A 21597-nucleotide genomic window follows, 5' to 3' on the forward strand; every position below is an offset into this window, starting at 1 on the left:
AGTTGGTGGGGGTGGGTTCTTCTTTTTCCGTTGCATTTGAAGTGATTTCTTTCTTTCTTACCATGATACCACGAGCCCTGGATTTCTCTTTCTGATGTGTAGCTATTCCATGTTTGAATATACCACAGTCAATACAAATGACTTATTTACTTGTCTTGTTTTACGTTTCGCGTCTGTAGACCGTAGACCGCAGGCCTTAGACCGTAGACCTTAAACTTTAAAATGAAGAATGAAGAGAAATGCCATTGTTCAACGCCGTAAACTCAGTGTCGCTAAGATCAATCGCCGTGTGATATCCGCTCAAATATACACTAAATAGTGAAGGAAAAGATCATGAACATCAAAAGAAAATGAAAGGGGAATGCGTCGCTCAAGAAACAAGGAGCAAAGCAAGGGGACTAGACTTCTCCATACTCGGGTCGGAAGTCCGAGCTCGAGTCACCAAAGAGCCAGCCAGCCTCACGACAGTAGCGGGCTTCCCGGCCGTAAATGCCAACTTCGCTTGCCCAGCAGATCACAGAAGCATCCACGATATCTGCGATAACACTTTCCATGGCACCCAATATGCTCCATCCAATGGCTCCGGCTATCAGACCAACCACATAGGCATACAAGCTGCCGCGAATCGTACCGCCAGTGGCGGCAGTGGTCAGGCTTCGAGCAGTGGTGACCCAGCCACCGAAGCCCAAAGCCAAAGACATGATAAAGCGTGTAGCATGGAGAATCAACTTCGAAAGACGATAGGAAATAAGAGACGTAGACGCTCCTGGAGAGCGGGAATAGGCTCGAGGATGCAAAGATGACGAGGCTGCCGATGGAGCCAGAACCGTCATCTGGCTCAGTCCCCGCGCCGATGCAGCCAGTGGCTGGGAATGAATGGCTGCATAGGTGAGGGAAAGAGGGTTCGTCAGGTAGGCAATGGGAGTGGGGATTAGAGAATAGGCAAAGAGGCTGAGCAACGAGGACAGACGGGTGGGGAGTACTATCAAAGGCAGCCGAATCAACAAGCCGAGGAGGCGAGAAAGGCAGATCGTCCCGAACAGGGTGGTGGTGGCATGCACGATGGCAGCCTGAACGATCTGCCGTGATGCGGGTGCCGGACTCGCCAGGCGATGGAAGTACCATTGGCTCACTGTCGCGGCCGTGACGGCGCGTTGAACCCCGGAAATCACGCCGATCGACCACAGATAAAACACGACAAAATAGACACCCAGCCACCAGCTGCTCAGATCAATGATAAAGGATCGTGGTCCAGCCAGGTGCCCGCCCAGGAACACACGGGTGAACATCAGCATCCAAATCCATGTCCATGATACCACGCAGACAAGAACACCCAGTCCGAGGGCAAGCAATTCGGGATTCGCGGCCAAAATTCGACATGAGAATTCGAGAATGCCAATCGCTTTCCCAATGGATCGACGACCTCGAACGACATTGTAGGTCCATAGGCCGGCCAGAAGCAATGGGATGAAAGAACCCCAGCGCATCGCCTTGTCCTGGACGCTCGATCCATGCCATGCGCCCTTGAAGCTCGAGATGAAGGGGTACAGGGAGAAGGAAAATAGGATGGTAGGAACGGCGACGATAATCATATAGACTAAAATTCGCACGTAAGATCGTAGCAACGCGAGCCAAAGGAGAGACACGAGAACAGAAACAAGCGTGTATATCCCAAGAAGGAAGAAAGATCTGTGGACAGTCAAGTAGATTGTGTCACCCCATTTAGACTTGTCACCGGATGGCGTAGATGTATGCAACCAGACCAGGAAAGATGTAGCAAACAACCCAGCGAGAGAGATGAGGAACAACTGTCCCCAGAATATGTCGTGTACAGAGGTTTCTGAAGCGAGCGGCGAAATAGAAGCGGGGAAGGAACCTGCCGAACTTGGCGGCCGATTCAACTCGGAGGTGAGCGGTTTGGTCTGCTCAGCAGGAGAGCTGAATGAGTTGAAGTCGCAAGAGTCCTCTAGAGTCGAAGGTCTTTGTCGGAAGCGTTGAATAGGCGGGTCATCACCGACAATTTCCGACGGAGTGCGTTCCTCATCCCCAGCGTTGTCTCGTAGGGAGTCCTCGAGTCCTATATCGACCAGATTGCCTCGAGTCCTGCTACTTCCCGGGCCCGTGAAAGATCCCGGCTCCTGCTCCATCTCTTCTGCCACAGTTTCGATTCGAGAGTGATGGGGGGCAGGTGCTCCCTTTTCACCACGCCACGAGCTCTTGATCCCTTTTCCATTACCGGGGCGATCATCGTAAGAAGAATTTCCCTCATGTAAACTGGCCGAATGTTCAGAGGAGTCCTCAAGTTCGGAGGAGTCCTTAAGATTGCTGTCACCAAACTGCCGTCTTGATCGTTGTAGTGCATAGAAATCGGCTATCTCGCGTTCCCGCTCAGTTTCGTCGTCTTCTTCCCGGAATTCATCAGTGGCGCTATAGAAGAGAGGGGCCGGTTGCGCTGAAGTTCGCGAGGCAAAAGGGAAATTGGAAATCTGGGATGTCCCGGGCCTATATGGATCGCCGGTTCTCAGGGAAGAGCGGGAGGGTGGGTTCCTCGTACTGCCCTGGCGTTGGTTCGGATGAGCACGGCCGGTTCTCTGGAGCTCGTCCGGGCGAGAGGCTACTCGGGACTGTGACTGAGCAAGAAAGCGTGAGGCATCTAAGGGTCATGGTCAGCCCCGCATAGAACCAAAATAAGGACGTGAAATATACATTCCGAGAACATGGCCCACTATCGGTGTGGAGATCAGGTTGAAAGGTAGAAGAGTTGCCCGCTGTAATAGCAAACGGGCCAGCATACAACTGTGCTAAGGGAGAAGGGGTGAGAGGGGAAGGGGAAGAGGTAATATGATCCCGACAGGAGAACGTGAGAGAGAAAGACGAGTTTCAAGAAGGTCATTCAGGCGATGCAAGCGTCATCTGGGCAGGTCAGGCCCCGATAGCTGACTCAGCATCTCCGATAACCATCAACCTTCAGCTCTTCAGGAGCCCCGTAGCTCTCCGCATCTTCGGAAAACCGACTCTCTCCATGTCACAGCCATGGGATTACATCGCTAAGCTTGTCTGTATTGGTGACTCGGGCACCGGGAAGTCCAGCGTGAGTATTCCACGATGATGATTTTCCCGGCCAAGCACTAATCAACAATAGCTCACCATCCGCCTCTGTGAAGGCCGCTTTTCCCCCTCTCACGATGTCACTATTGGGGTTGAGTTTGGGTCGAGGATTGTGCCCGTGGGCCCACCTGCCTCGCTACAGCTGGGTCTAGACGAGCGTTCTCACAGTTCCTCTGGACCTTCCGGCGAGACCCTAGAGGAGTCTACAGCCTCGGGTCTTCCCACCCCACCGCGCAAGCCGCAGGACTCGTCCGTTCAGAAACGGATGAAGCTTTCTCTCTGGGACACTGCTGGCCAGGAAACCTACAAATCCATCACTCGCTCCTACTTCCGCGGCGCCTCCGGTGCCCTCCTCGTCTTCGACATCTCCAGGCGATCGACCTTCGTATCTTGTACGCAGTGGCTCCAGGATCTACGCCAGATCGCGGAGGAAGGCATCGTGGTCATTTTGGTTGGCAATAAGACGGACTTGACCGGGCAGGAATTCGGATCCAACCAAAGACAGGTCACTGTGGAAGAGGCCGAGGAATGGTGCCGTCTGAACAACATCGTGCGCTATGTCGAGACGAGTGCCAAGTCTGGAGATGGCGTTGAACGGGCCTTTTTAGAAGTGGCCGAGAGGATTTACCGCAATATCGAAGCCGGTAGATACGACCTCAATGACCGACGCAGCGGAGTCAAAGGCTTTGGAGCCTCTGGAGGTGCCAATACGGGAGTCCCGAGAACCGTAACTCTAGGCATGGATGATGCGATGCGCAAAGGCAGCGGCTGGTCTGGAGGGTGTTGCTAGAGCACGAGCTCGATAGGGTATTACTTCACAGCAAGCTTCAGGCTGAGAAAGCCGTCTTAAGGTGTACAGATGAGACACTTCATAACTAATGAACTCGATTCCATTTACAATAATGCATAGCCTATCGAGACGAAATGATCATCATTATAGTTCCAAGATTCTCCTTACTCCCTGCTCTCTCGCAGGGCATTCCCATTAAACTTGAGGTTGGACAGATGTGGGTCAACCTCTTGCACCAAGGGGGAAAAAGAGAAAAACATCGCAAAATCTCCCCTTCTCGAACTTCATCATTAGTTCGCAATCTTCCAGCCGGGCAACCAACGCAGGTGAGCCCACTGCTGATTAGAGCCCTCCATTCCAAACACAATATCTCGGAAATGAACGAACAAACCGATAATGATCGCATACAGAACAGCATAAACGGCGGTGACGACCCGAGCGTTCGCGCTCCGGGTGAACCAATCAACGCAGAAACCGAAAGTAAGAATGGCGTAGTAGAGAGCCGGATAGTAGTGATGGACGTAGGTCACTCGTGCCATGATGATAAATGGAAGGTAGTGCAAAACCCAGCCAATGACGGGATAGAGTCCAGAGTAGTGAATGTGATCAATGTCCGCCTTGCTCAGCTCCTGATAGCCTCTCTGCCACCGCAGAAGATACCACAGGAATGCAAGACCAAAGCCGACGAGACTCGCCGAACTGCCCCAGTAGACGAGCGGATTTCCAAGCAAGTAGTACTTCACCACACTGTCATCCCAAGAGCACATCCGTAGACCGACATTTAGAATAGGCCACTGCCAGAATGCAGACGCCAAGTCGTCCTGTTTGTCCGGGTCAGGAACCAGAGCGTTATTTGACGTCATCATGGCAACGTTCAGGTGGATAAAGTCTTTCAGGAAAGGCGATTTGTAAGAGCCAGGGTCACCGGGGGGCACTGCATATACTTCGTTAATAAACAATGTCTAACAAGGGCCGAAGGCTAATTGGGAAAGGAGGCCGTGGACTTACAGCGCTCATTGGTATGCGACTCGACATTCCAGTGAGTGTACACATCCTTCGGCTTGTTTTCCTTGACGCAGGTTGTTTCGATCTGTTTGAAGCCCCATTGGGGCAAATTGACATTTCCAGCCCGCAGATAGCAGCCGAGGGATGGATGGCGAAGCCGGAATGCAGTGGTTAGGGTACGAATCTTCGAGTGATCACGGGATGCAGCATCATCCACCACCTCAATCTTCCAGTGGTCCTTGTCATCTCCGATAGTAATGTTTCCGTAACTAGACACTTCATAGTGGGACTTGGAAATCGGCGCGGGGATGGCGTGGGAATGCAGGTTGCGACCGGTCTGCCCGTGGATCAGGCGAATGACATCTCCATCGCCAATAAACTTCAAGTCCGCAGTGTCATCAAAGTCGGGCTCGTTGCGGTTCGGGTAGATGAACCAGTCGTTGTTGGCATCCTTGTGGTGGTAACATGTGACCTGCTGCTGGTTCGATCCCTCGGGGTACGTCTGAACATGCGAATGCAGAAGGCCGCCTCCGTAGCCCATGTTCTTAAGAGTGACTCGTGATCCGAGTGCAATCTCGAGAGGGCTGTCCCTGCCGACCTCGGTGCCATGCAGGTTTGCCTGGAAAAGAGAGCTCATTTGGGCATCACCAGGGCCACTGTTCGAAAGGACGAGGAAGTGCAGGTAGAAAGAAAACATATATACCAACACGGGGATAACGATCAAGCCTCCCACGCGGGCGAAGAGGTGTTTCGCAAGAACAGTCTAGTCAAACCCCAGTCAGTCAACTATGTCCACAAGGTTTCAGGTCAATACTCACTTGCGGCATCTTCAAGTCGCCAAATTTGTTCCACAGATCCTCGACGGTGTAGAGACCAACGATCGCGGTGCAGAAGAAACCGACCCATTTGACACTGCAGACACAGCCGATGCTTAGTCCAGTCAGGCAGAGCCAGGCATACCATTCCAAAGAGAAGCTAGCGTTCTGGAGGCGGTGGAATCTTGCCCAGCATAGCGTGGTTGTGAAGGTGAAGCAGAGAAGCATCGAATCCAAAAGAATGAAGCGAGAAATGGTCGCATAGGAGTTCTCAAAGAGAACCATCAAGCTGATCAGCCAGACGGTGGCCCGGCGGAAATTCAAGTCGCGAGCAGTGTAGTAGGCGAGAGGGACACAGACGACGCCAAACAAAGCATTGAAGGCGCGCATAAAAGTATAGTTCACATCTTCCGGGTACTTCTCGCCGGACTTGAACTCAAAGGATCCGTTGTAGCCGGCAAGGTAGCCCGAAAGGCCAACAAGCATCTTACCCAGGGGCGGATGGACATCGAAGTAGAACTCGCGCTTCAAATAGTGAGAACCGAACTTTCCGAAGCTAGGTCAGGTCAGTCAGGGTCGATGTGTGTTGTATTGGTGGGATGGTAGCTTACTGAGCTTCGTCCCACGTCACAATGTTGGAGCGACCGATGCGGTACAGTCGAGTAAAAAGGGAAAGGGCCGTCAAGACAATGGGAGCAATAATCGGTTCCCAGCCAGCGAGGACGTGTATGAAAGAGGGCGACTATGCCACGAAGAAGAAGAAAAACCGTTAGAAAAGCTCGTGGGACACAATGGATTGAGAAAGCCCTTACCTGCGATGAGCGGGTTTTCTTCACATCGTGCTCGACCGGTCGCAACGCGGGGGCCTGATGTATCCCAGAATCTGGGACAATTCTCCGCCGCAGGTCGGCATCAGGTTTGGCCCCAGTACTCGTGGCCGTGTTGATGTCCGCCATGGTGTTGATTGTAAACGAAGGAAGGTTCAAGGGTCGGATCGGGGAGAGCAGCAGGGAGTTCGTAAAGGAGAGTAGGAGAATGTCTCAAAGAATCATAGCGGCCGCAGAGGCCACAATGACTATAATCTGAAAAGAGAAGATGGTAAAGAAAAAGAAACAGAAGAGGGGAAAGGAAAAGTTGGAAGAGAAAGAGAAGAGGCCGAGCTGGCCAGAATAAACAGTTCCGCTTTAGCGTTCAGCGCCGAGGGGGCCGTTTTCGGGTGAACGTGGCCACGTCCGATTATAGTAACATCAGCCCCCTTTCCAGGATTCGGTTACCTGTGTACTCGGGGTAGTTATTAATTTGCTGGACGGCCGCATTGATTGATCCTAGTCTCGTTGTTACTCGCGAAAATGCTCATATTCATGCTGACATGGTCTGTAATTACAACTTGGAAGTATACATATGTAGCCCCGCGACAAATAAGCAATGGACAGAGGCTCGGAGCAGGGAAGCCTCTTTGTTTCCTCTATCGAATATACCAGATGGAGAAAGCAACATAAATGACAATACAAGCCCAGAGAGCCTCGAAAGAGACAATCATTGGATGTGCAACTCTGAAGGAGTGTATGAGAGGTTGAAAGAGTCCCAAAAGAAAACGACATCCATGAAACTGAGAACCGAGCAAGGCGGAAAGCAGGCGGGAAGCAGGAGAGATATGGGGGATGGACGTGGTCTTCCTATGCTCCATCTCCTTCCTCTCCTTGATCAAGACGTTTGTACTGACTCGGGCTGCTACCAACACCCGGCCCTCGGTGGCGATTGACCATGTTCGAGATCCAGCCACCAATACCCTCTCCCCGAGTACTCTGCGAATCGCGTCGTGCAGCTTTGCTAGGACCACTGTTGCTTAATGAGGGTGGATCAATATCAAGCCCCGGGATGGCGCTCTCCGCACCAAATTGGCCATACTGCCGACGAATATCGAGCGAAGGGACGGGCGAGCCAGCACCCATCAGAGACCCCCGTTCACCCTCCGTAGCAGGAGTGGGCATAGCGGTGGATGCATCTCCAAACAATATGTTCATGTCTTCTAGCCGGACACCGCTGGTCTCGGGATATAAGAAATAGACTGCGGGAGCTAGAATTAGATATGAATATCACTCGCGTCGGGGGAAATATCTTACCAAGAACAAAACTGCATGCGCAGAAAAAGGCATGCACCAAGTATAATCGCCACTTGATGGCACCCTGCAGCACGGGGGTCACCTCTCCAACAAGCCAGTTGAACGCCCAATTGGATGCAGTGCTCAGGCTCGCTCCTTTCGCGCGGATGCTCAAGGGCAGAATCTCCGGTGGGTAGAGCCAGGGAATTGGACCCCAGGAAGCCCCGAATGCAGCATTGTAGAGCATGACAAAGATGACAGTTAAGGTGGGGGTGGCAGGGATCTCGATATAGATAAAGTACGAGATCATGGAGAGTGAGATGATCATGGCCACGGCTCCCGATAGAAGAATGGGACGCCGACCCCAGTTATCCACCAGATACCAGGGAGGAATGGTGGATAGCAGGTATGTAATGCCGTTGATTCCAGTCATCAAAATGGCGGATCGACCAGCCCAACCAGCCGATTCAAAGACCAGGGGCGCATAGTAGGAAATGACATTGATTCCGTTCAGCTGGGCCAATGCCTGCGCCGACATGGCAATCAAGACTCGCTTGGAGTAGCGCCGAAACATGTCGGAATAAGATCTTTCACCTTCTTGCCGTTGCAGCAGAACGTTCATTTTGATCTCGCGGTATTCTTGACGGGCCTTGTCGTTGTGAATGTCTCCCTCGCCGTAGAGGTTGGCAATCACAACCATGCCTTCTTCATCATGGTCATTATCTAGGAGCCATCTAAACACCAATCGAGTTAGAAAAGCACGTAGACGCTTCGGGTCTCTCGGTCTTACCTTGGCGACTCGCAAATGATCAAGCTCCCCATACCAAGTAATGCGCCCATAACGCACTGACAAAGCAAGGGCAAGCGCCAGGAGTAATCTGACTCGATATAACTACAAAAGTAGTCCACCCACACACTGGTTGCATATCCAGAAATATTGCCGGTGAACTCTATGCAGGCTAGCTTTCCTCTGTTGTGTGGAGGCTATACCCCTCGTCAGCACATCAAATGAACAGATTTCAGCACTCTCTCGAAGACAGCAGATCAAGCTTACCGATATCTCAGACTGATAAACGGGCACAATTGTCGACAGAGCACCGACGCCTAGACCGGCGATGATTCGACCCACCATCATAAAGGCCATGCTGGTTGAAAATGTTTGTAGAGCGCCGCCTATGAAGAACACGATGGACCCGTAGAGAATGGTCCTGCGGCGGCCGATCAAATCACCGATACGTCCTACAAGAAGTGAGGATACGAAGGCGCCGACTTCAAGAATGGCCACCGCGGTGCCGATCGTAGCCCGAGACGGTTGGCCAAAGTAATCGCGAAAGTACCATCCGCTGTTCATCGGTTAGTATTGCCCGGTCCCAGGTTTTTCATGTTTAGGGGGTGGGGGAAACTAGAGATACAGACGTTATTATGCCGGACATGACACCTTGATCGTAGCCAAAGAGGAAGACGCCTAGCGATACAAATACACTCGTGAAGTATCTACGAGGCCCGGTCAGCAAGCCGTGTCAAATCACCCACTTAGACGATACTCACAGCAACGGCTTTCCCACCAAGCCATGGATCTGGGCATTCTGCCGATTGCCGGGAGACATGATGGCGGCCAAGATACGCTCAACTCTGGATACACGCCGTGGCGGAGGTCTTGGGATTTTTATTTTCTGTTTCTCGTCTTGTATGCTCGACTGGGAGTCGTCGTCCAGGTCCTGCGGGTAATGGACCCGCTTTGAGCGTTTCTTCCGTGAGCCTAAGGGTTCTCGATCTGAAGAGTTGCGAAGGCGGGACCGGAACGGGTCCTCGGCGAGCTGCTCGGCGAGATCACCGGTGTCCGACCAGATCGAGAAGTCCGACTCGACGGAGCGAGCAGACGAGTGAGACGATCGTCGACTACCCTTCTCGCTGGCTGGTTCCTGCACGGGGGACTTGTTGGGGTCGGGTAGTGGACGGAGGGGTATGGCGCGCGGGGAGGTTGGAGAAGGAATGTTGGCGACGGGCTGGAAGTCAGCCCAAAGAAATGCGAGGTCGATCCTCCGTACGATCAGGCAAATCAGGCAGGGGGAATGAGGCCCCTTTCGGCTCTGGGGATCAAGCCAGGAGCGGTCACGGCGGGCAGTAACTCGATTCTCTGAGAGCGTTGGAAGTCTATTGGACTCGTTTCTGGACTCTCGCTAGGTCACGGATGTCACACAGCTCACGCGGACGCAGGATGACGGAGTCGGTGCTAAGGGTCAGGCGGGGCGGAGTTGGCGCTTGGGGTTTCGATGTAAACTTCCGCTTTTGCTTATACGGAGAGCAAGAAGAATGGTTGCGACGAGATGTGTTGGGTTAAGATGATAGTTACGATCTGGAGAATCCTATCATCTTTGGGACAAGAGCAATGCTTCAGATTTGATGAGAACAGAAGCTGAGGACTTCAGGGGAGTCTTAACAAATACGGGTCGCTTTCAGCCTACGTCAAGTAACCGCGTCAAATCAAATCCGGGAAATGATCCACACCGGTGGAGAACCCAGAACACGCGCAGAAGCTCCGTGGATTAGTAGATCATGGCATTTGATTGTGATCATTGCACTTTATTGTACTATAATTCCACTCTGGCACGTCGCTAGGAAACTAGTTGGGCATCTCGGATTACTTCGTGCCTGCTATACATATGAGCTATCTAGCGTAGAGGTTGGTCTGGAAAGTCCCCGCATCTCACATCCCGCATCGGGTATTCTGCTTCTGGTCTATAGGGTATCATCTGCAAAGACAACGTGACTAAACTTCAAATATGTTCACAGCCCTCCCCGGTCACAAAATAACACCAAATCCAAATCCAAATCCAAATAATAGAAAAAAAGAAGAAAAAAAGTAAATAAATAAGAAAAAGTGCGGGCCCTAGGCAAGAAGGATATCGTATCCGTCCTTTTGGATATGCACGGTATCATCCAGACTCGCATATCGCCGACGCACGAGTTCGAAGATCACCAGACCTGCACTTGTGCTAGGCACTTGACGAATGGCGCTGCTCGCGAAACCGCGGAACAGCCACGGTCGCCAACCACCAGCTCGAACGGCCATGCGTTCGCATCGTTTCCACGTCTCCTGGTAGGCGTGGTAGTATAGACGCAGCATCTGCTTCCGCGTGTGGTCAAGACTGGCCTGGTGATCAAGGTACTCCAATCGTCCCAGATGTTGGTCCTGAATTCTGCTCAGTGGATGCTGGATAGCTTGTTGCGCCACTGAGGCTACCACGCCGGCCATCATGAGGAAACACGGCTCCAGCGCATAGTGCGGCTTGATGAGAGGGACACCACGATCACTGGAGCCGGATGAAGGTAGCATCTGCAAATGGTCGGCACGCAAGGATCCATAATACCATGTGATGAAAGAGTAATACGACTGAGACTTGACGTATTCAAATGAAGAGAAGAACACGGCATAGCCAAGCGAGTCGCGCAGGAAGGATAGGCTCCAGCCGGCGAAGACACCCCGCAGACCGATTTGTTTGAGTTTATGGTGTCCGTAATGCCACATACTTCGATACTGGCCTTGTAACATGTCGCTGGTCTGGAGTCGAACCTGCAAAGCGTCTAGCGGGGCCGCAATGATAGACTGGAGGGTGCCCGCTGCAAAGCCGGCCGTGAAGGTCGCGGAGGGAGGTGCGGGAGGCCAGATTCGCTTCGCTCCCTGGGACTCGGGTTCATGAAGGGCACCCAGAACTTGAAGATAGGACGTATACAGGACAGCGCCAACACTACGGTAGAAAAGAATGGACGTCAGACTTTACGATCTCGTCAAAAGGTGCTGCTGTGTAGAACTCACCCGGCATTCGCTATCAGAGGAGGCAATACTTGATTCGGTATGAATTGCCAGCCGTATGTCCGGACGGCATGAATCAACAATCCGGGGGTAGTAGTATGGATGGACCATTTTCCCTCTGCAACGCGCGGGTTCACTGCTCTTGCAAATGCCTGTTTAAATAAAGAGGGCCGGTGAGTAGTGGATCTAAACCTGTGCAGAGTGAAGAAAGATGTACCATGTAACTATGCTAGGGTCAGCGAAGAACGGCTGGACATCATGAGCAGCAGGAGTACTTACTCGACTCGGGTGCGAAAAAAGGCTTTGATCGGTGCCCTGAAGTAGAAAGCCACCATCTGCGCACTGAGAGCGCGGACACCGGCGGCGGACGCTCCGGTGGCAGCATCGTTGCGTGATTTTCTCCGATGCCCCGGTTCGGTCAAATGAGGCTCGAGGAAGATAGGATTCATATCAGCTTTCGGATTTATCGACAGGCAGTCACGGCCATGATATGGTTTGTTGCGTTGCCGAAGAGAGCGCGGAGAGAGCAGTTCGATCACAGGGAGGGGGAATTAATGACCAAGTAGGATTCCAAGTCAAACATGTTTGCAGCTGCAGAGTCTAAAGACTCTTGGGAGAAGCAGAATGCAAAAGAAAGTCAAGGCAGAAAGCGAGTGCAGAGTGAGAGAAGCAGAAGAGCGGAGCCCACGCTAATCCGTAAAAGGGCAAACTGAGCACGGGAACCCGCTGCGACTCAAAAAGCGCTTTTCGCGTCCTCTTCAAGGGTCACTCCCCAAACCAGCCGCACGTTCTTTTTGCGGTTTCTCTTCCATCCTCTACCATCGATTCTTTCATCAATCCCCTGATTGGACCCTCCTCGCATGCAATCTTGATCCCTACCTAGCTCCCAGTTGCCCGTTGCTCGTGTCGTCAGTCTCGCTGCTGCCGGGCTCTTGCTCGCACCAGATCGTCCAAGATGGCCGAGAAGATCGCGATTGACAAAAACAACTTCTTCAACCACCTATCCAACCTCTATGCATCATGGAAGGCAGACAAGCGCTCGGGGAATGCGCTGTTCGGTGGCGCGGACTCCATGGTCATCCTCATGGGCAAAACCAAGACCGATGAGAGCTCCTTCCAGAAGAACAACGCTATGCACGTAAGTCATCTGCTTTTCATGTCTGGAGCTTCTGTCCGTCTTCGATACTAATGCCGTTGACTCACAGTTCTGGCTTCTCGGCTACGAGTTCCCCGCTACCCTCTTCGTCTTTACGACGGAAGCTGTCTACGTAGTCACTACGGCCAAAAAAGGTGACTTGATCCGCTCCAATCGTCATGTGTGTTACATGCTAACTTGTTGGCTTCTTAGCTGAGCTCCTCGAGCCCTTGAAAGGCGGCAAGATTCCGGTCGAGCTTCTGGTGACGACAAAGGACCCCGAGACCAAAACCAAGGCTTTTGAAAAATGCTTGGATGTGATCAAGAGCGCAGGAGTAAGTGATTCACAGACCGTAAGCTCAATTTGTTCCCTCTGGCCGTTAGCTAAACCCCCAACCAATAGAAAAAAGTTGGCACCCTGCCGAAGGACACCACATCCGGACCTTTCGCCGACGACTGGAAACGTGTATTCGGAGATATCTCGAAGGAGGTGGAGGAAGTGGACATCACGCCTGCACTTTCAGCTGCCTTTGCGATCAAGGACCCCGAAGAGCTGGTGAGCTTGGCTGCCTCTTTTGGGATCATCTGCAGGTTGCTGACAGGAGACATAGGTTTCAATTCGCAATGCCTCCAGAGCGTGCAGTGGTCTCATGTCCGAATATTTCGTGGATGAGATGTCGCGATTGCTCGATGAGGAAAAGCAGATGACTCACAAAGCTCTTGCTGCGAAGGTTGATGCGAAGATTGACGATGCAAAGTTTTTCAACAAGCTGGCGCGCCTGCCATCTGAGTTTGATGCTGATCAGATCGATTGGGCCTACGGCCCTGTGGTTCAGAGCGGAGGATCGTACGACCTGAAGCTGACTGCGACATCGGACGGCAAAAACTTGGAACCTGGCATTATTCTTTCGAGCTTTGGTATCCGATACAAGACGTACAACTCGTTGATCGGACGGACCTATCTGGTGGATCCCAGCAAGTCCCAAGAAGCAAACTACGCATTCCTGCTGAATCTCCATGAAGTGGTCATGAAAGAGATTCGCGACGGGGTGGTTGCTAAGGATCTGTACAACAAGGCACTTAATCTCGTCCGGTCGAAAAAGCCCGAACTTGAAAACCATCTGGTTAAGAACATCGGTGCGGGGATTGGCATTGAGTTACGCGACTCGAACATGGTCCTCAACGCAAAGAACAACCGAGTCCTGAAAAACGGCATGACACTGTCAATCACTGTCGGCCTGACTGACGTAAAGGATTCTGACGCGAAGGGAAACAACGTCTACTCCATGGTCATCACCGATACCGTCCGTGTTGGAGACAATGGCCCTCACATCTTCACCAAAGATGCCGGTATTGATATGGATTCTGTCTCGTTTTACTTTGGAGATGACGAGGAGCCAGAAAAGCCGGTGAAGGAGAAGAAAGAGTCAAAGTCTAGTGCAGTGGCAAGCCGGAATGTCACACGAACGAAGCTCCGTGCTGAACGACCAACTCAAATTAACGAAGGTGCCGAGGCACGTCGTCGTGAGCATCAGAAAGAGTTGGCCTCGAAGAAGACCAAGGAAGGCCTGGACAGATTTACAGGAACTACTGGAGACGACAATGGTGTGGCACAGAAGAAGTTCAAGCGTTTTGAATCTTATAAACGAGACAATCAGCTGCCCGCCAAGGTCAAAGACCTCATTGTCTACGTTGATCACAAAGCCTCCACCGTTATTGTGCCCGTTATGGGAAGACCGGTACCGTTCCACATCAACACGATCAAGAACGCCAGCAAGAGCGATGAAGGAGACTACGCCTATCTCCGCATCAATTTCCTCTCCCCTGGCCAAGGAGTGGGCCGAAAGGACGACCAGCCCTTTGAAGATCCGTCAGCTCACTTTGTTCGCAATCTGACATTGCGCTCCAAGGACAATGACAGACTGGCACAGGTCGCGCAGGACATCACCGAACTACGCAAGACTGCCTTACGCCGGGAACAGGAGAAGAAGGAGATGGAGGATGTGGTTGAACAAGACAAACTCGTTGAAATCAGAAGTCAGTTTTTCAATACCTTTGGAATGCGGCCTCGTTGATGCTAACATAAATCTATAGATCGTCGACCAGTGAAGCTCCCAGATGTCTACCTTCGGCCTCCGCTGGATGGAAAGCGTGTCCCCGGGGAAGTGGAAATCCACCAAAACGGTCTTCGATACTTGTCTCCTTTCCGCAATGAGCATGTCGATGTGCTCTTTAGTAACGTCAAGCATCTTTTTTTCCAACCATGTGCCCATGAGCTGATTGTCCTCATCCATGTGCACCTGAAGACTCCCATCATGATTGGAAAGAGAAAGACAAGAGACGTGCAGTTCTACCGCGAAGCCACCGAAATGCAGTTTGACGAGACTGGCAACCGCCGTCGCAAGCACCGGTATGGCGACGAGGAAGAATTCGAGGCCGAACAAGAGGAAAGACGTCGGAGAGCTGCGCTTGACCGTGAGTTCAAGGCGTTTGCTGAAAAGATCGCGGATGCTGGCAAGGACGAGGGCGTGGATGTCGACATTCCCTTCCGTGAGATTGGTTTCACCGGTGTTCCCAACCGCTCCAATGTCTTGATTCAGCCGACCACAGATGCTCTTGTTCAACTGACTGAGCCCCCGTTCATGGTTATCACCCTGAACGAGATTGAAATTGCTCATCTGGAGCGAGTACAGTTTGGTCTCAAAAACTTCGATCTGGTCTTTGTTTTCAAGGACTTTCACCGACCCCCTGTGCACGTCAACACAATTCCCGTCGAGGCACTGGAGGGTGTCAAAGACTGGCTTGACTCGGTTGATATTGCCTTCACCGAGGGCCCGCTCAACCTGAACTGGTCCACAATCATGAAGACGGTCGTGAGTGATCCGTACGGATTCTTTACCGACGGTGGTTGGTCGTTCTTGGCGGCCGAGTCGGACTCTGAGGGTTCTGAAGACGAAGAGGAGTCGGCTTTCGAATTGTCTGATTCTGAGCTGGCTGCAGCCGACGAGAGCTCCGAGGAAGACAGTGAGTTTGACGACGACGCCAGTGCGGACGCCAGTGAAGAGGACTTCAGTGGAGATGAGGAGAGTGGTGAGGATTGGGACGAGCTGGAGAAGAAGGCGAAGCGCCACGACAAGGAGAACAAGGTGGATGAGGATGACCGGGGCACAAAGCGCAAGCGCTAATCGACTTCTCAAGCCAGGCGGTTTACTACTTAATCGTGTTACTCTTATGCCTTTGTTATTCTCTCTTTGAATTCTTTCAAGTTCGCAGGGATTGGGGAAAGAAAGATCGAGCTCTTAAGTCGAGTCCCTGGAAATGTGATGTGTACCCTTTTATAATTTTCTCAAATTCTTTGGAATCTAAATCGTGGTGCTGAACAATCCTTATATTCTCCAGCAAGTAGAATAAAATCTTCATGACTCTCCGCCCAGCAGAGTCGCGTAGCTTGGATGTACAAAACTTCGTCCATCCTTATTTCCCTTCCCGCATAGACGCCCACATATTCCGCATGCGTTGCATCTGGCCAGGTGTGAAGCTATCGTAGCACACATCGGATGAGTAGTCCATGAAGTCGTGGACTAAATCGAACCCAGGAGAATCGGGGCATGAATTCTTGCGGGCAGGGCAGCCGTCGGTGGGCGTGGATTGCTGTGGAGTGTCGGTGATGTAGTCTCCGGGATTATCTGGAGAGCAGGACTCTCCCTGAAAGGTGTGCAGGAGGCCATTCCAGTGCCCGATCTCGTGAATGGCGGTTCCTCCCCGGTTATAGAGATCCAATGAGCCTCCGGGCATCGTCTTGGCTAGCACATTGCAGCCGTCCTTGATATAATCGGCACGGACACTGGTGGCATTGATATTTGGATCAGGTAAAGTACAGAAGCCCAAGACACTGGACGAGAGATCGCTGGGGACAAGGGCCCCTCGGTGATCAGCACGGCCGGTGTCTTCTGGAGAGGCTTGAAGATCGGTTTGAAAATAGACGTTCAGAGTTCGATAGCTTCCTCTCCGGAGTGCGGTTTTCATGGCGACCTCGTCCTCGTTACGAGCCCAAATATCGTTGACGTGCTGAGTAACACCTTGCAATCTATAGTGAATGGAAGCATCCTGGTACGCATCTTGCAAAATGGAGATCTGGTTGGACGGTTAACGCGGAACTGCTGGGTAGGCGGGACACTAAAACCGACCTGGGAACTGATCATGTCATTGGTAACCTGGTCTACCTCCGCCCTGCTGGTCACAATATGGAACCAGGTCTCTATCTCGATAGGCCCCCGACGAGCCTCGGAGCCAGGAGACTTGGGCCGGGTCTCGTCCACCTGTACTTGATCAAGGGCGCTGAGGAAAGATGGATCTGGATCCTCGGTGGCGCAGATACCACGTTTCTGAATCACAACGGGGGTACACTGAGCCTGTAGGATGTATAGGGCTGTGACAAGAACCACGAGCGGAGCAAAAGAGTGACGGACCATGATGGCTGGTGTAAAGATGCCCTAGTATCGTGATTCCCCCGTCACGCCCATGAACGAAAACAACGAGATCGATCTCCGCGGCTAACTTGGCTATATTACCGGCGCTCCAAGCCCTACGAGCCCATTGCAATTCCATGAGTCCGGGGAATGCTGCATCACGGTGGAATGCATGACCCACGCAAGGGACAGGACGTACAGAGGAGGATCAGCATGAAAAAACCGGCGGGGCGGAGGAAATCAGACAAATCATTGGCATCCAGAGACGTCCGGCCGATTCTTCGGCCGACGGGATGAGGTCAGCCCAGGGTGGACGAGGGCGAGTGCAAAAGTAAGAAAGAATGCGCGTTGTTGTGGAAATGTTAGATACATGCAACTCCTTGTTTAACACCCGATCCGGAACGGTCCATTTATTCACAGTAACGACCTTCCCCCAAAAATAATAGAAAAGTGAAACGTACAAGGTGGGGAAGAGAGGAAGTCACCAAAAGGAGAAAAAAAAAAAAGATTCCCGTTTTGTTCTGATCGCTTTTACGCACCGGGGCGCATGCGATCATCCCTTCCCGTTGCCGTCGCGGTACTGGGATGGTTAGTCGAATCCCAAGTCAAATAGGTGTGGTCACCCAGTTTTCTATTTAGAAAAAGAAGAAGAAAAGGATTAGCCTAGCCCTTTGTATATCGGTGATGGTCGAAGCAATTTTACCTGGGTCGAATCAAATGGGCAATTGTGAACAAAGCGCCCAAGAGAACACACACTCCTCCGACGACGACGTAAGCGATTCCCATGAAAGGATTCTTGCCACCAAGAGCCGTCCTGGTAGAGAGGAGGATAGACTTCGTTCCGTCGTACTCGGTCACGTTAAACCCTTAAGACATTGTTAGTCGATCTCCCGCCATGGTACGGTGGCGATAGACGTACTGTAGTTGATGCTCAACTCATAGGGACCAGGCTTCATCGCGTGAGTGTCATTCCTGCGGGAAAGCTTGCTGAAAGACGGCAACCCAGCTGTTCTCATCCAGACCATGAACTCCTCGTTCTCATGGAGATCAGGAATACTCTCGGTGTAGTTGTAATCGACCCAGTTGGGCGGAGGAACGACTTGTCCGGGCTGGTACTGTGTCTTCTTGATCAGCTCTTTGTCACTTTGCCAGGCGATCCCCTTGTTTGTCATGTTGTATGGTTCGGAGCTGTCTCCCGTGAGAACCGGCTGACCGATGGTGTCATTGAACATGGAGTTTGCGATCAGGCCACACGGATAGTATGCCTTGCCAGAGTCGCCGGTCGCGAGAGGAGAACACACGCTACCCGCGATTGTTGAGTTGCTGACCGGCGTGCCCTTCAACTGTTCGAGATCAAGCGACTGGACATATCGGCGATGATTTTGGTAAAAGTTGGTCAAACGGTAGTACATGAAGACCGGGGGTCCCATCGACTCTGGGATGTTAAACTGGAGAGTGCAGATCCAGTTCTGGCCAGTAGAGTTCCATGTCTTTTGCCAGGAAGGCGGCGTACCCGACTTCGCTTTCCATGTTGTGGACACGTATTTCGACAAATCTCCGAATGAGCCGGTGGGCGCCTCGGTGGGACAGTTGGTGTAATCGATCACGATCTCTTGAACCTATCACGGGTTGTTAGCAGAGCCCGAGCCATCAATCAAAAGGCCAAGCCATGCATACTTGGGAACTCGCCCAAAGGAGGACACCGCCGATGGGTGCAAAGAGGACGCCGACGATGAAGAATAACGGTAGGACACTCTTTGGGGTCAGGATCGGTCTAAGGGAGCGCGGTCAGTACGCGGCAGGGGGCGGAATGGTCGGGATCAAATATCTCACTGCCAGGCTTTCAGTCGCTGTTGACGGAACGCAGTATCTAGAAAATCGGGTCAGCGTGGGTTGAGGATTCCAGGGAGAATTAATAGTCGGGGCAGGGGATGCCCACTGGCTGGTCTCCGGGACTTGGGCTTCTTATCGCCATCGGCCCGGGCGCGCTCCTGCTCTTCGATAGACTCGGCGCGGGTCACCTCAGCCTGTGACATTGCGGCGAGTTTCACGTCTCTGAATGTGAAGGATGGTAGATGGAGAAGGTGAAATAAGGGAGACGTCAGAAAAAGGTGGCGTCGGGCGGAGCCAGATCACCGGATTGGCGTGCACCGCCCCCCCACACACGGGAGAACTATTGGAAGCGCGGTCTGGCCCCAACTTTTCCAACGTCAAGATTTCGTGTACTACGTGATAATTATAGATATTTTCTTTACTGGGATCATCATCTTTGCAATGGGAATATTATTCAAAAGAATTGTATGGGGTCAGGGTATCATATCGTCCCGGTTGCTCGCGTCACAGGAAACAATGTCGGGCGGGTCAAAGGAGCAAAACAAACGTAAAAGGTCACATGAAACACCGCGGTATCCCAAGCCTGCCATTCTAGATGGGAAAATGGAAAATGAAAAAACACCAAAACGCCAATGTCAATCGTCCCTGCGGTGCAAGAAAAAGGAAAGCCATGCATCAAGCCAATAGCAAACCGCGTATTGCAAGCGGTACGGCAATGAAATGAAGTCGAGTAAAGCAAAATGAAATCGGTGCCATGTAATGGAGAGATCAAAGTCAAAAGGAAAGACTGTGTCGTCATGCATAATGGGACATGGAAAGGCGATCATGAAAAGAGGAAAGATGTCATGGTAGGAGGTACGGAATTGGAAGTAAGGATCCTAGAATGAACCGCGAACTGTCTCGGGAAGGCACAGCCAGGCTGGAGTCACTGGGGATTAATATTGCCAAGTCGGTCGGGTCCAAGGGAGACGAGCACGGTCAGTTATTCGACGCCTGAGAGTAGCAGGCGGGGGGTGGACGGGGACAGGATATTTCCCCGAGTGGAAAAAATCAAGGTCCGGTTCTATCGGGCCAGCCGTTGGAATGGAGAGAATAGATATCAAGGGAGTGGGGGTCAGGCTGCTTGCAACGCCAGTTGTACATCCCAGAATTGGGGAGGGGAAGGCGGGAGAGTCACGATCATCTGAGGTATTGCTGAAAGTATTCGGGCTTGAACCAACCCACCCGCTCGTAGGCAGTCCAAAGCTTGCTAGCCTTGTTGACGTCAATCTTGCAGGCCTGCTGGGCATCCGTCTTGCGGAACTCCTTGCCCACAGCCAGGGCTCGCACGCGAGCCTCAAATATGCGGCGCTTGCTGCACAGATAGGTGGCACAGGACAGACGGAGCGTGGAGGCGAGATTGAGCTCGGCGGGACTGAGCAGATGTCTGTCCGGGTCATTGCTCAAATCCAACATCTGGCCCTTCCAATCGGCCTTCAACGCCTTGGCATTGCTGCCGAGGGTGTCGAGCGGGGGCGAGAAATCCTCGAGGGCATGGAAGTCTGTATCATCCCGGTTGGTCCCCAGGGTACGGGGCTTGGATGCCGAGGGTGGGGAGTCAAAGGAGTCCAGAGCGTGCTGCTTGGGGGTAGATTTGGGGGTACGTTTGACTCGGGTTCGTGGAACACGCGGCGGGGCCACACCCATTCTCTTCACGGGGGCAGGGGCGATCTTCTTCAGCTTGGCCTCCAAGTCACCCGGGCGGTATCGATTCATCAAAACCAACTGGCGCTCCAGCGTCTCCCGCTCCTCTCGAGCCCAGGCCGCAGGGTTGCGGTTGTACTGGGTCGAGACGATGGGCACACATGACAGCGCGAGAAGGTATTCATCGCGCGTGGGTTTGTTCCGCTTGTTCTCAAACCTGGCCATGTGCGAGTTCATGTGATGCTCCACGAGAGCCTCGGCAGCGGGAGGGGGGATGGGACCGAACAGCGGCTCATCCGAGGCGCCAGCCATGGAGTCATGGCGAGGGAAAAGAACGGGATCCCGGGCAGCGCTGGCATCCCGCTCGATCTGTTCGGAGGTGTGAGATCGCCGTTTCTTGTTGCCCGTGTAGGGAGTGACGGGTGGCGAGGGCAAATCCATCTCCGACTGTGTTCGTTTGCGATCAGCTGAGATCGGGGGCAATTTGATGTCACCCATGACAGTTGAGTCGCGCTTGGGGTAGGGGTGAAAGTTCTCCAACGGCTTGGACTCCGGGGGTGACATGAGGCTAGACACAGGAAGACGATTCATTGTGGTCGGGTGTTTGCCCGGAGGCTGTAAACCAGAGGTCATTCCAGATGACGTTGGGGGAGGGGGGAATTGAGGGAGAGGGGTTGAGGGATTTGTCGATTCCAATGAATTGAGGTTTGAGTAAATTCGTAGAACGGAATTGACCGGGGAGGGAGAAGGGGGTTGGTGAGGAAGAAGCAGGAGGAAGAGTATTTAATTGAAAACCATGTACAAGAGGAAGGCGAGAGGGTAGAAGTCAATGGAAGTGAAATG

At 52.5% G+C, this 21597-nt stretch overlaps 9 protein-coding genes across 9 annotated transcripts; 2 read left to right on the forward strand and 7 right to left on the reverse strand.

Annotated features, from left to right (window-relative positions):
- Nucleotides 1–398: 398 nt before the first annotated feature.
- On the reverse strand, nt 399–2807 carry N7498_002878 (uncharacterized protein; the record flags this gene model as incomplete). The annotated part of the gene is made up of 2 exons (XM_058449940.1): nt 2707–2807; nt 399–2653 (listed from the first exon to the last, which is right to left on the reverse strand). The coding sequence occupies exons 1-2, from the start codon at nt 2717–2719 to the stop codon at nt 399–401; spliced, it is 2268 nt and encodes a 755-aa protein (XP_058312284.1). The 5' UTR covers nt 2720–2807.
- Nucleotides 2808–3022: 215 nt separating this feature from the next.
- On the forward strand, nt 3023–3898 carry N7498_002879 (uncharacterized protein; the record flags this gene model as incomplete). The annotated part of the gene is made up of 2 exons (XM_058449941.1): nt 3023–3091; nt 3143–3898. The coding sequence occupies 2 exons, from the start codon at nt 3023–3025 to the stop codon at nt 3896–3898; spliced, it is 825 nt and encodes a 274-aa protein (XP_058312285.1).
- A 290-nt stretch (nt 3899–4188) lies between these two features.
- On the reverse strand, nt 4189–6674 carry pmt2 (uncharacterized protein; the record flags this gene model as incomplete). Its single annotated transcript, XM_058449942.1, has 5 exons — nt 4189–4832; nt 4907–5666; nt 5722–6274; nt 6330–6460; nt 6531–6674. 5 exons carry the CDS (start codon nt 6672–6674, stop codon nt 4189–4191), a joined length of 2232 nt encoding a protein of 743 aa, XP_058312286.1.
- Nucleotides 6675–7394: 720 nt separating this feature from the next.
- On the reverse strand, nt 7395–9427 carry N7498_002881 (putative MFS monosaccharide transporter; the record flags this gene model as incomplete). The annotated part of the gene is made up of 6 exons (XM_058449943.1): nt 7395–7786; nt 7842–8554; nt 8611–8804; nt 8875–9163; nt 9237–9314; nt 9369–9427. The coding sequence occupies 6 exons, from the start codon at nt 9425–9427 to the stop codon at nt 7395–7397; spliced, it is 1725 nt and encodes a 574-aa protein (XP_058312287.1).
- A 1283-nt stretch (nt 9428–10710) lies between these two features.
- Nucleotides 10711–12083, reverse strand: N7498_002882 (putative mitochondrial carrier protein; the record flags this gene model as incomplete). Its single annotated transcript, XM_058449944.1, has 4 exons — nt 10711–11569; nt 11638–11786; nt 11852–11858; nt 11914–12083. 4 exons carry the CDS (start codon nt 12081–12083, stop codon nt 10711–10713), a joined length of 1185 nt encoding a protein of 394 aa, XP_058312288.1.
- A 506-nt stretch (nt 12084–12589) lies between these two features.
- Nucleotides 12590–15954, forward strand: spt16 (chromatin-remodeling protein SPT16; the record flags this gene model as incomplete). The annotated part of the gene is made up of 6 exons (XM_058449945.1): nt 12590–12772; nt 12840–12924; nt 12983–13104; nt 13173–13325; nt 13381–14806; nt 14864–15954. The coding sequence occupies 6 exons, from the start codon at nt 12590–12592 to the stop codon at nt 15952–15954; spliced, it is 3060 nt and encodes a 1019-aa protein (XP_058312289.1).
- Nucleotides 15955–16243: 289 nt separating this feature from the next.
- Nucleotides 16244–17241, reverse strand: N7498_002884 (zinc metalloprotease; the record flags this gene model as incomplete). Its single annotated transcript, XM_058449946.1, has 2 exons — nt 16244–16903; nt 16957–17241. 2 exons carry the CDS (start codon nt 17239–17241, stop codon nt 16244–16246), a joined length of 945 nt encoding a protein of 314 aa, XP_058312290.1.
- A 528-nt stretch (nt 17242–17769) lies between these two features.
- On the reverse strand, nt 17770–19384 carry N7498_002885 (CDC50/LEM3 family protein; the record flags this gene model as incomplete). The annotated part of the gene is made up of 6 exons (XM_058449947.1): nt 19178–19384; nt 19072–19108; nt 18916–19012; nt 18158–18857; nt 17942–18104; nt 17770–17869 (listed from the first exon to the last, which is right to left on the reverse strand). Exons 1-6 carry the CDS (start codon nt 19272–19274, stop codon nt 17770–17772), a joined length of 1194 nt encoding a protein of 397 aa, XP_058312291.1. The 5' UTR covers nt 19275–19384.
- Nucleotides 19385–20250: 866 nt separating this feature from the next.
- Nucleotides 20251–21387, reverse strand: N7498_002886 (SWIRM domain-containing protein; the record flags this gene model as incomplete). Its single annotated transcript, XM_058449948.1, has 1 exon — nt 20251–21387. The coding sequence occupies one exon, from the start codon at nt 21385–21387 to the stop codon at nt 20251–20253; it is 1137 nt and encodes a 378-aa protein (XP_058312292.1).
- Between the last annotated feature and the right edge of the window lie 210 nt (nt 21388–21597).

The sequence above is a fragment of the Penicillium cinerascens genome, assembly GCF_028974065.1.
Source record: "Penicillium cinerascens strain IBT 15544 chromosome Unknown contig_1_segment0_segment0, whole genome shotgun sequence".
Classification (NCBI taxonomy): Eukaryota; Fungi; Ascomycota; class Eurotiomycetes; order Eurotiales; family Aspergillaceae; genus Penicillium; species Penicillium cinerascens.